The following is a 13,153-nucleotide window of genomic DNA, read 5'->3' as shown; positions in this document are numbered from 1 at the left end:
ACACGGCCTATATTATCTGTATGTAAAGAATGAATTCAGTCCCTGTATGTGTTTCCTCCAGATCTATCCAGTAAGAGGACAACACCCCGTCCTCTTCTTCTACAGGACTGTAAACAAGAAGACCCCAATGTTCCTCAGGATCATCAGGTAGATGGAGAGAAGGTGTCATGAGATCTCCCCTATGATGTGTAGACAGCTGTGAAGGTCTTGTGCTCAGTCTTGTTTTATCCACCAGTATTATGTGTTTTATACTTGTTTAATGAGAACGGTGGAGATGGCAAGATTAGAGCTGATCATAGATGGGACTTCTCCATCTGTCTGTGACTTTTACAATGTTTGTTTCAGGGTGAAGATCTGACCCATATTAATACTACAGAGACATATGTGAGGGGTGATGAGCGGTGTAAAGAGGAGATTCCTACATATGACTACCCAGGTGAGTAGTAACCACTAAATGCTGAGAAGTCACAAATTCTTCTCAGTCACCGGCTGTGGCTCCTTTATCGGTTGTGTAGTCCGGCTGTATCACAATCGTGTGATCACCATTTTGCCTCTAGACCACAACATTCTCCTCCATCCAAAACTGTTCAAATAACTTTGGGCATTGAAAGACCTTTCCTGTAGAACTTACAACCTGGAGGATCCACCTCCCCCTGGGATTAGAAGATGCTGACCGTTACCTGCCCAGGTTTGTGAACTACAAGGCCAAATGACAACATACGTATAATTTGCTGACAAGTTAAAAAATCACTTGAAGAAAAATATTATGATGAGCCTGTAAGAGAAAGCGGAGGGTAATGATCTATTGGTTTCCTAGAATCCTGATATCGTATTAGATGAATCTACCTTTTCTCCCTTCTGTGCTGCTGAATGTGCTCATATGGTCCCTACAAGACCAGGTCCAGTCTTTATGACCAAACTTAACTTTTATGATTTGTTATTGTCTATACTCACAGTTTTTGACTACAGTATTTTGTGTCCAAAATACTCAGATTTATCCCCTTCCCACAGACAGTTTTGTGTTTCTAATCAGGCCTCATTTTTCGAATCTGACGTTTGTCACTTTATATGGTGATAACTTTGGAATTCTTCACAAAGGATAATAGGAAACAAATGGACCTTACAAATTATTTTCCAACTTCTCTTGAATCTGACAGTACCCTATATACAGTTGTACACTACTGTCTGGGCACATGGCAGGTTAAGAAGGGAAGGTGCGCCATTTAGCTATATGAATGCAGATCTTGCTGGAATAGTTGGCAGACACAATGTATTGGAGGCACTGTTCATGGTCACCTGGCAGCTCAAAAGATGGCCACCACGAACAGGCTTGGCGCTATCTACTCCATTTTCTTAGTGTTATCTTACGCCCTATTCTTAGTGGCTGGATAGAGCCTGCGTCGCCCAGAACTTCTGGTTCTGACTTCTCCTCCATTACCAGCGACACCTGCAAAATGAATAAGGCGTCGGGTGACAGAAGCAGACTTCATGGGAGCAGATCCCAGAGAAGATAGGACACACCATTTGCAGAATCCCTAATATGACAAAATGGCAGAAAACCAGAACAGTTGAAATCCCCATAAAGTGACTCCATTTTGGAAACTATAACCCTCAGTGAATTAATCTATAGGAGTAGTGACTATTTTGACTCCACATGCACTTTCCGGAAATTAGCACGTAGTGGATGTTGGAGAATGAATCTTGTACATTTGCCATTTTATTACCCAACATTTTCTTGCCTTTCTTGAGAACAATAAAATTACATCTTATGCTTAGGGATAGTTAATTTATCCAGGGATTTAATCTGACTGCCAGATTGGAGTCAGGAAGTGAATTTTTCCTCAATGATGTAAATTGGCCTTTTTGCCTTCCCCTGGATCAACTGCGGAATAGCTGCAGTGCACAAGAAATAGGCTGAACTGGATGGACGCTTGTCTTTTTTTGGCCTTATAAACTATGTAACTATGTAACACTTAGTGCCCAGATCGTGTTCCAGGAGACACACACCGTAAATTAAGTGGGTTCTTCTCACTATAGTAATGCCAAATACGTGGATGCTAAATGTGGTTTGGGCACACACAAGGCTCAGAAGTGAGGGTGAGATCTGACTTTGGGAGAGCGGATATTGCTGGATTGGTTTATGGAAGCCATGTTGCTTTACAAGAGCCTTTGAGCCACTAATAATGTGGAAACCTGTTTTTCCACCGACAGATGAATGACTTGAGTGGGGACTTGTTTTTTATGAGATGAGTAGAAGTTTTATTGGTATTATTTTAGCTTACATAACATTGGTGGCTTTTTATTCCATATTTGGGAAGCAGAATGAACAAATAGTTGAACGCCACGCTTTACTGGTTCATTATATGTGGTTTTCTATTAAACTGTGATCTCTCAGTGTCTTAGTGAATAATTCCATATTTTTGCATAACTTGCCGTTTTTACGGACAGTTTAAGTAGAAATGTCATAATATATAAAATTCAACGATATTTTATTCTAAAATAATAATTGTTTTTATCCTTGGCAGATGACTGCACCAGGAGATCAGAGGGACAGCTGACATCTTCAATTTTTAAATCAGATGATCTTGAGATCCCACAGGATACAATTGAAGTGAATGCCATTACTCCAGATTTACCATCATCCCTTCACAGCAAAGAGCTATTATCTGATCCTTTGAAACAGGTCCTGTCTTCTGATTCATTACCGACTCCTAAGGAAAATCAAAGTCACAAAATAAGCATTAAAAAACGAACTGATCATAAAGCAAAGAAGCCATTTTCAAGTTCAGAATATGGAAATAGTTTTCCCTTCGAAAAGTCCTTTCTTAAACTTGAACAATTCCACACTGCAGAGAATAGATTTTTTTGTTCCAAGTGTGAGAAATGTTATAACCAGAAATCAGATCTTGTAAGACACCAGAGAACCCATACAGGGGAGAAGCCATTTTCATGTTCAGAATGTGGGAAATGGTTTAACCAAAAATCAAATCTTAATTGCCACCAGAGAACCCACACAGGGGAGAAACCTTTTTCATGTTCAGAATGTGGAAAATGTTTTAACCATAAATCAAATCTTGTTAAACACCAGAGAATTCACACAGGGGAGAAGCCTTTTTCATGTTCAGAATGTGGGAAATGTTTTAACGATAAATCAGCTTTGGTTAGGCACCAGAGAACCCACACCGGAGAGAAGCCTTTTTCATGTTCAGAATGTGGGAAATGTTTTAGAAATAACTCAGATTTTGTTAAACACCAGAGAATTCACACAGGGGAGAAGCCATTTTCATGTTCTCAATGTGGGAAATGGTTTACACGGAAATCAACTGTTAATAAACATCGGAGAAGTCACACAGGGGAGAAGGCTTTTTCATGATCAGAATGTTGGATATGTTTTAACATAAAAATGTACAAAAACTTTTTAAAGGGGTTGCCCACTACTAGGACAATCTCTTGTCATTCCTCATGTTTGACCTCGTTAACATAAAAACACTCATACTCACCTTCCTTGCCAGCTCCGTTGTGGCGGTGTCGGTATTCGTGTTCCCGGGGTTCGTAAGGTTGTTTCATCACACGAGCCCTGCGCCCAATCAGCGCCAGCTTCACTGTCCCCACCTTGGACGTATTGGACATCAACAGGAAGCCAGGGGTTTGACTGCTCTCCGATTCCCTCTTAATGTTTGATTTGTCCGAAGTTGGGGACAGTGATGTCATCTTTTACTTTTTAAAAATTACAAAAAGTAAAATGGGTCCATGCAAAAGTTTGGGCACTGTGCATGGTTACTACCTAGTAGCCAGCCAAGAGTCTTTCAATTCTTGTTTGAGGGATTTTCATCCATTTTTCCTTGGAAAATTCTTCCAGTTCTGTGAGATTCCTGGGTCGTCTTGCATGCACTGCGATTGTGAGGTCTAGCCACATATGTTCAGTGGTGTTCATATCAGGGCAGTTGTGAAACCTTTATCTTGCGCCTTTTTAGGGGTAGTCTATTGTGGATTTTGAGTTCTATTTTAACCTCATCGTTCCTCAGGACTTGTTTCCAAAATGCATCAGGCTTGTTTTATATGTTCTTTTGCATACTTCTGATGTTGAATTTTATGGTGAGGATGCAGAACAGGTTTTCTTCTGATGAAACTTCCATGAAGGTGATATTTGTGCATGTGTCTCTGAACAGTAGAACAATGAACCACAACTCCTGAGTCTGCTAAATCTTTCTGAAGATCTTTTGCAGTCAATCAGAGGTTCTGATTTGCCTCTCTAGCAATACTACTAGTAGTTCTTACTGTAATTTTGCTTGGTCTTCCAGACTTTATCTTGACCTCCACTGTTCCTGTTAACTGTCATTTCTTAACTGAGGAAAGGGCAACTTGAAAACACTATGCTATCTTCTTAAAGCCTCCTGCTTTGTGCGCCTCCACCATTTTTACTTTTGGTGTACTAGGCAGGTGCTTAGAAGTACCCATGGCTGCTGTTTTTTAGCACAAGGTTAGAAAAGGCTGGATTTTTATAAAGCTGCGAAATTTGCGTCTCCTGGCCTTTCCTAATGACGATAGTGAACAAGCTATAACCCTGACAGTCTAATTAAGGTCTGAAACCTTGGTCAAAGTTATCTGAGCACACAAATTTTCAAGGGTGCCCAAACTTTTGCATCAACCCATTTTCATTTTTGTAATTGTTAAATTGAAAAAAAAAAGACTATATACAGTATATATATTTTTGCCTAAAACACACAGGAAATGTGTCATCTTTAACTTTAGCCCTTTAAGAGATTAGAATAACAGTCATTTTGACCAGGGTGCACAAACTTTTGCATGCCACTGTACAGTAGTCTTTATATGGTAGATTATATTTAATTGTACATGAAGAGAAGGAGGTTGATTCCTCCTTTTTATACAAATCTCCAATTGATGTAATACCCAAAAGTTACCAATTTTTAAGTTCAAAATCTGGATTTTATTGCTCTAAAGTTTCTATAGGCGCTTTTATAGAGCGCAGTTAGCATAGAACTTATTTTGTTAGTGAGTACACCCCATACTTCTAATGCTGCATCTACCTTCGGTGATATACAGATTTTGTTTGTTGAGGTTCAAGATGTTGTATGAATAAAAGGAAGATGGGATATTGAATGTTCCTACTAAGTGTCTTTCAATTGCTAAGTAATATAAGGGATTTCATATAGCATGCACATACAGTTATCTTCACATGAGAATGATCAGCTCACCCACCAAAGGACCCGACACATGTTTCACCACAGCTTCGTCTGTGGTGAAACACGTGTCGGGTCCCTTGGTAAGTGACCTGATCATACTCATGTGAAGATAACTTTGTGCATGCTAAAAAGAAAAGAGATGCGCTGCAAACCACTCAAAATACCAAAAGAGTGATTCCTACCTGTCTAAGAGAAAATGGTAGTCCAAATGAAGATATACGCGTGCTGCTTCCAGGGGTCCTTTGAAGAAGTCACAACTGCAACTAGAGGTGATAGACACGTGCCGGAGTCGGTAGAACAAGCCGTGAGTGTTGCAGAAAATGGGTTCAAACGGCGTGTTAACGCCGGAGATAGAAGGCTGGAGATGAGGCTTCTCTATACTGACAATGAGAGGAGGAAGACGTTGCATCATGGAGCTGTAAGGAGATGGGAACAATGTCTTTCTGTTTTTTAAATATGGGACTAAGGACGCAGTCTGACAGCCATATTAATCGGACGTATATCGGAGTGCAATGTTTAACGGCGACTCTCCCTACTCAAGTGTGACAGCTCTATAGGAATACATGAAGTTGTCACGCTCGTGTCGGGAGAGCTGCCGGCCAGTCCAATCATTGCATTTCGATCTATGTGCAACGGGTCTGGGAGGCGGAACCTCTGAGCAACTATACAAGGGGGCGGTCCTTGTAAGGAAGCGGGTGGCTCCCAGGGAAGACGGGCAGGTAGTCACGGCAAGTGACAGGGACAGTCTCTGGGTAGAAGGACGGGTAGTCACGGCAAGTGACAGGGACAGTCTCTGGGTAGAAGGACAGCAGGCAGGTGGCTGGTGAGCGCTCCCAGGTGAGTGGGCGAGAGTCTCTGGACAGGCAGGTGGTCACGGCAAGTGACGGCAGAGCCTCCAGGTAGACTAGCAGACAGGTAGCAGGTGGACGCTCCCAGGAGAGCGGGCAAGAGTCTCTGGACTGGCAGGTGGTCACGGCAAGTGACGGCAGAGCCTCCAGGTAGGCTAGCAGGCAGGTAGCAGGTGAGCGCTCCCAGGTGAGCGGGCAAGAGTCTCTGGACAGGCAGGTGGTCACGGCAAGTGACGGCAGAGCCTCCAGGTAGGCTAGCAGGCAGGTAGCAGGTGGACGCTCCCAGGTGAGCGGGCAAGCTGGTCCATAGACAGACTGACAGGTGTCGGAAGGCAGACCGTCGGACCGCAGGCTTGCAAGCAGGTAAGCGGATATCAGGCAGGTATCAAGCAGGAATCTGGCAGGTGACTGGCAGGTAACAGGCAGGAATCTGGCAGGTGACTGGCAGGTAACAGGCAGGAATCTGGCAGGTGACTGGCAGGTAACAGGCAGGAATCTGGCAGGTGACTGGCAGGTAACAAGCAGGAATCTGGCAGGTGACTGGCAGGTAACAAGCAGGAACCTGGCAGGTAACTGGTAACGGGACCTGAGGGCTGAAGCAGAGTGAAGGCTTTGCAACAACATTGCTCGGGCACCTCCATCTTGGAGGAGGTGCCTTATATATGGAGAGGTCCTCCGGCCATTGGCCGGGGACTCCTTAGGGCGGCGCGCGTGGCCCCTTTAAGAGAGGGGGAGCGCGCGCGCGCCCTAAGCACAGTGACCGGGGAGGAGCGCGCGCTGCCAGCAGAGCGGGAGGAAGACGCCGGGCACGGAGCGGAGAGGTGAGGGGAACAGTGTCCCTGCCTAGCAGGAGGCAGGGACGCCGACTCTACAGTACCCCCCCCTTTAGGCCCCCCCTTTTTTAGGCCAGACAGAAATTTACCAAGGATGAGAGGGGCATGGATGTTCTCCCGGGGCTCCCACGTTCTCTCCTCAGGACCAAACCCCTTCCAATCTACTAGAAAAAAGGTCTTTCCTCTTACCCTTTTGGTGGCCAGAATGTTCTCTAACTCAAACTCGTTTTCAGCGGAAACCGGAGCAGGAGGCGTACCTGTAGACTTGGAAAAAGAGTTAAGTACCACGGGTTTGAGGAGAGATACATGGAAGGAGTTAGGGATCCGCAAGTTGGCCGGGAGTTTCAATTTATAGGCCACCGGGTTGATCTGTTTGATAACCTCCAGTGGGCCGATGAACCGAGGCCCTAACTTGTAGGAAGGAATCTTGAGCCGGACATACTTGGACGAGAGCCAGACTTTATCTCCAGGACGGAATTGTGGAGGATCCAGGCGTCTTTTGTCAGCGTGTTTTTTCATCCGCTCGGACGACTGAAGGAGTGCGGATCGGGTACTCTCCCAAATGGAGGAAAATTTGCTAACGAGAGATTCCGCAGCCGGATTGTCCACCGAGGTGGAGACGGGAAATGGGATCCGAGGATGCTGACCGAAGACTACAAAAAACAGGGAATTTGGAGGAAGATTCGCTCTCGTGATTATTGTAAGAGAATTCGGCCCAAGGTAGGAGATCCACCCAGTCTGAATGGTGGGCATTAACGAAGTGCCGGAGGGAACTGGTCAGGATCTGATTGATCCGCTCCACTTGACCATTGGACTGTGGGTGGTAAGTGGAGGAGAAGTCCAGGGTGACGTCTAGCAGCTTACATGTGGCTCTCCAGAAGCGTGAGGTGAACTGAACCCCACGATCCGACACGATGTGGAGGGGCAGGCCATGGAGACGGAAGATGTGGCGGATAAAGTCTTTAGCCAGCTCGGGTGCAGACGGGAGGCCTGGCAGGGGAATGAAATGAGCCATTTTGGAAAAACGGTCAGCAACCACCCAAATGACCATACAACCGGCAGAGACAGGGAGATCAGTTATGAAGTCCATAGCTATATGCTGCCAGGGGGCAGTAGGTACTGGAAGAGGAAGGAGGCGACCGGCTGGCAGGTGTCTCGGAACCTTGTTGCGGGCGCAGGACACACAGGCAGAAACAAAGTCTATAACGTCCTTGTGCAGGGTAGGCCACCAGTAGTGCCGGGTAATAAGCTGGAGGGTCTTTTTCTGACCGGCGTACCCAGCTAGCTTAGACGAGTGACCCCAGTGTAGGATTTTCTCCCGATCAGGTACCGTTACAAACGTCTTACCGGGAAGGAGACGATTTAGACTCATGGGGGCCACCTGCATTACTCTGGCGAGATCGATGATGTGTTTAGGCTCCTCCTCAAGATCAGACACCAGGAAGGATCGGGACAAGGCGTCAGCTTTGATGTTTTTGTCAGCCGGGTGAAAATGAAGAACGAAATCAAAGCGGGCAAAAAACAAGGACCACCGGGCTTGGCGCGGGTTAAGTCTCTGGGCGTTCTGGAGATAGGCCAAGTTCTTGTGGTCTGTGTAAATTATTACCGGGTGAAGAGCCCCCTCGAGCAGGTAACGCCACTCCTCCAGTGCCAGCTTAATGGCCAATAATTCTCGGTCTCCAATAGAATAATTGCGCTCAGAAGAGGAGAAGAGTTTGGAGAAAAAAACGCAGGTTACCATTCTTCCGGAAGATGACTTTTGGGTAAGTACCGCCCCGGCTCCGGAGGAGGAAGCGTCAACTTCTAGGAAGAATTGTTTGTTGCCGTCCGGACGATGCAGCACCGGGGCGGAGGAGAAAGCCTGTTTTAAGGAAAGAAAGGCCTCCTCAGCTTCGGGCGGCCATTCTCTGGGATTAGTACCCTTACGGGTGAGCGCAGAAATAGGGGCAGTCCGGGAAGAGAAGTGCGGTATGAAGAGGCGGTAATAGTTGGCGAAGCCCAGGAACCGCTGAATAGCCTTCAACCCCTCTGGTCGGGGCCACTTCTGGATGGCAGTTTCTCAGGATCCATTTGTAGGCCGGTCTGAGAGATTATGTAGCCCAGAAATGGAAGAGAGGTCTGCTCAAAGATGCACTTCTCATATTTAGCATAGAGGTGGTTCTGCCTGAGCCTGAGCAGGACCTGACGAACATCCCTCCGGTGAGTAGGAAGGTCCGGAGAGAAGACCAAGATGTCGTCCAGGTACACCACCACGCAGGAGTAGAGAAGGTCACGGAAGATGTCATTGACCAACTCTTGAAAGACGGCAGGAGCGTTACAGAGACTGATGGGCATTACAAGGTACTCATAGTGGCCGTCCCGGGTGTTGAATGCCGTCTTCCACTCATCCCCCTGACGGATACGGACCAGGTTATACGCCCCACGGAGATCCAGTTTGGTGAAGATTCTAGCCCCCCTCAGACGGTCAAATAATTCAGGAATGAGCGGGAGGGGGTATTTATTCTTCACTGTAATCTGGTTAAGACCTCTATAATCTATACATGGACGGAGTGAGCCATCCTTCTTTTTGACTAAGAAGAAGCCTGCTCCCGCCGGGGAGGTAGATTTCCGGATAAATCCCCGGGCCAGATTCTCCTCAATATATTCTGACATGGACCGGGTCTCTGCAGCGGACAAAGGGTTGATACGCCCACGGGGAGGAGTAGAGCCGGGTATCAGGTCGATTGGGCAGTCGTATGGTCTATGAGGGGGTAATGTCTCTGCTTCTTTTTTATTGAAGACGTCCGCATAAGACCAATAGGGAACCGGTAGACCGGGTAGATTGACTGGGGTAGGAGAAGGACGAGCAGGATGAACGGGAACTAGACAAGTCTTATGGCAGTCCTGTCCCCAGCGAAGGACTTCTCCGGTCTGCCAGTCAAGCACGGGTGCATGTTTCTGGAGCCAAGGTAGGCCTAGCAAGAGTGCGTGAGAGAGTCCAGGCAGAACATGAAAGGAGATGCTCTCAGAATGCAGCATTCCCACCTGTAGAGTTAGAGATTCGGTGATGAGTTGGATGGGATGTGGTAAGAGACCCCCATCCACGGCGGCGACAGATAAAGGTACGGCCAGAGGTTTGGTGGGAATGTGGTATTTTTCTACCAGGGATTGAGAGATGAGATTTCCAGCAGCTCCTGAGTCAAGTTGAGCCAGTTCAAAATAGCGGTTCTCTCCGCAGATGATAGAGACTGACAGCATCAGGGATGGAGAGGGTTTACTTTTGTCTAGGGTGACCTCTCTGAGCGATCCTAGACACAGGCGTTTCCCGACCTCTCTGGGCAGGAACGGATCTGGAGCTCCTTACTGCCACAGTAGAAGCAGCTCCCCTCGGCACGGCGTAAGTCTTGACGGGTTTTGACCATCTTGGTCTGGTCGACCTGCATAGGCTCAGGTGAGTGTGCCTGGGGAGTAACGGAGGGAGTGACGGGTTTCTGGAAGGTAGGGGCTAGACGTGGAAACCTCCTCTCACGGGTGACCTCTTTGGCGCGCTTCTGGAACCGGATGTCAATCCGAGTGGCAAGTGTTATTAAGTCGTCGAGAGTGGTCGGAATGTCCCGACCGGCGAGTTCATCTTTAATACAGCCGGACAGACCCTCCCAGAAGACAGACACCAGGGTGTCGTTATCCCAGGCCAGCTCCGAAGCAAGGGTACGGAACCGTATGGCATATTGGCCAACGGTGAGATTTCCTTGATGGAGGCGTAGCAGAGACGATGCGGATGAGGTCCTCCGTTCGGGTTCGTCGAAGACTTTCCGGAAAGCCGTGAGAAAGGCTGGCAGGTCGGACACCAGGGGGTCTCCTCTCTCCCATAGAGGATTTAGCCAAGCCAGAGCCTCCCCCGTGAGGTGGGACATGATAAAGGCTACTTTGGACCGGTCGGAGATAAACTGGTGGGACAAGAGTTCAAAGTGCAGGGTGCACTGGTTTATGAAGCCCCGAGCTTGAGCGGGGTCACCTCCGAAGCGAGGAGGTGCAGAAAGCCGGGGTCAGGATACCATGGTATTGGTGGGCAGCGGCGCTGCCGGGTTGCGAGTCAAGACACTAGCGGTGGTTGCTGGTGGAGCAGTCAGATTGTCTAGGCGAGAGTTGACATTCCGCAGGTGACTCAGGATGGACTCCTCTTGGGACCTCTGACGGGACAGTTCATGACATAGGTCCGAGAGCGAGGGAGCTTGGGTGCCACCGGGTTCCATGGCCCGAGCAAACTGTAACGGGTCTGGGAGGCGGAACCTCTGAGCAACTATACAAGGGGGCGGTCCTTGTAAGGAAGCGGGTGGCTCCCAGGGAAGACGGGCAGGTAGTCACGGCAAGTGACAGGGACAGTCTCTGGGTAGAAGGACAGCTGGCAGGTGGCTGGTGAGCGCTCCCATGTGAGCGGGCGAGAGTCTCTGGACAGGCAGGTGGTCAAGGCAAGTGACGGCAGAGCCTCCAGGTAGACTAGCAGACAGGTAGCAGGTGGACGCTCCCAGGAGAGCGGGCAAGAGTCTCTGGACTGGCAGGTGGTCACGGCAAGTGACGGCAGAGCCTCCAGGTAGGCTAGCAGGCAGGTAGCAGGTGAGCGCTCCCAGGTGAGCGGGCAAGAGTCTCTGGACAGGCAGGTGGTCACGGCAAGTGACGGCAGAGCCTCCAGGTAGGCTAGCAGGCAGGTAGCAGGTGGACGCTCCCAGGTGAGCGGGCAGGCTGGTCCATAGACAGACTGACAGGTGTCGGAAGGCAGACCGTCGGACCGCAGGCTTGCAAGCAGGTAAGCGGATATCAGGCAGGTATCAAGCAGGAATCTGGCAGGTGACTGGCAGGTAACAGGCAGGAATCTGGCAGGTGACTGGCAGGTAACAGGCAGGAATCTGGCAGGTGACTGGCACGTAACAGGCAGGAATCTGGCAGGTGACTGGCAGGTAACAGGCAGGAATCTGGCAGGTGACTGGCAGGTAACAAGCAGGAATCTGGCAGGTGACTGGCAGGTAACAAGCAGGAAACTGGCAGGTGACTGGCAGGTGACTGGTAACGGGACCTGAGGGCTGAAGCAGAGTGAAGGCTTTGCAACAACATTGCTCGGGCACCTCCATCTTGGAGGAGGTGCCTTATATATGGAGAGGTCCTCCGGCCATTGGCCGGGGACTCCTTAGGGCGGCGCGCGCGGCCCCTTTAAGAGAGGGGGAGTGCACGCGCGCCCTAAGCACAGTGACCGGGGAGGAGCGCGCGCTGCCAGCAGAGCAGGAGGAAGACGCCGGGCACGGAGCGGAGAGGTGAGGGGAACAGCGTCCCTGCCTAGCAGGAGGCAGGGACGCCGACGCTACACTATGCATGATTTATACGGCTGTCTGACTGCATCCTATGTGTGAGTCGTCCGAGACTGTATTTTGAGAGCACAGAAAAGTGGTTAATATTTCTTGCATGGGGCTTCAAGTCAGTGGACTTTTATAAGGGATATTCTGATGCTGCATGTTGGGGGGCTTGCACAGGGAGGAGGAGGATGTAAGCACGGGGCTGCATGTTGACTGGGCTGCACAGGGAAAGGCTATTGTTGCATATGGGAGGGCTTGCACAGGCAGTGGGGCAATTCTGCCTGTAAAGAGCTGCAAATTTGGAGCTTGCACAGGGAAGGGGGTGATGTTACATGTCGGTGGTCTTGCACAGGGATTGTGCTGATACTGCATGCACAATGCTGCATGTTGGGTGGCTTGCACAGGAAGGGGTGATGTTGCTTGCATAGGGCTGCATGTTGGAGACTGTACAGGGCAGCGGCTGCTGGCTGTTTCTTGCATGGTGCTGCATGCTGGGGGCTTCGCAGGAAAGGGGATGTTATTTGCATGAGGCTGCAGGTAGGTGGTGTTTATGTGAAGGGAAGGGGTGAGGTTACTTACGTGGCGGGGTGGGGACGTCACAGGAAAGGGGGTGATGTTGGTTATCTGAAGGAAGGGATTAATGTTATTTACATGGATATCTGCCTGAAGGGGCTGAGAGGTGAGGAGTGAGTCATGTTTTGAACATAAAATGTTTTTTCTTGTTAATAGTATTGGGGGACACAGAACCGTGGGTACACACAGTGTCACCTGGAGGCTCAAAACTGCATTTAAAAAAAATGTTTCTCCACATAAATGGCTACATTCCCTACTCAGACACTATGCAGCTCAATTTTAGCCCAGTGTCCATAGTAGTTAGGCACAAATTGCATTGAATCTTCTACACAATTTTTTTCCCAGGTGGTGCGGATTTCCTCCATCTTTTT

General features: G+C 48.6%; 1 protein-coding gene across 1 annotated transcript; it reads left to right on the top strand.

The window, feature by feature from the left end:
* Positions 1–29: 29 nt before the first annotated feature.
* Positions 30–4,386, top strand: LOC141212783 (uncharacterized). The gene is made up of 3 exons (XM_073665090.1): positions 30–44; positions 346–436; positions 2,526–4,386. Exons 1-3 carry the CDS (start codon positions 30–32, stop codon positions 3,371–3,373), a joined length of 954 nt encoding a protein of 317 aa, XP_073521191.1. The 3' UTR covers positions 3,374–4,386.
* Positions 4,387–13,153: the final 8,767 nt, after the last annotated feature.

The sequence above is a fragment of the Phyllobates terribilis genome, unplaced genomic scaffold (assembly GCF_046119375.1).
Source record: "Phyllobates terribilis strain yellow unplaced genomic scaffold, ASM4611937v1 Scaffold_186__1_contigs__length_3700242, whole genome shotgun sequence".
NCBI lineage: Eukaryota > Metazoa > Chordata > Amphibia > Anura > Dendrobatidae > Phyllobates > Phyllobates terribilis.
Note: the sequence above shows the minus strand (reverse complement) of the source record. Positions and strands in the feature narration are given on the sequence as shown.

Excerpts from the sequence above, each read along its gene's own strand:
- LOC141212783 (XM_073665090.1), top strand. Across the intron at positions 437-2,525 it reads TCCTACATATGACTACCCAG|ATGACTGCACCAGGAGATCA; the intron begins GTGAGTAGTAAC and ends TATCCTTGGCAG.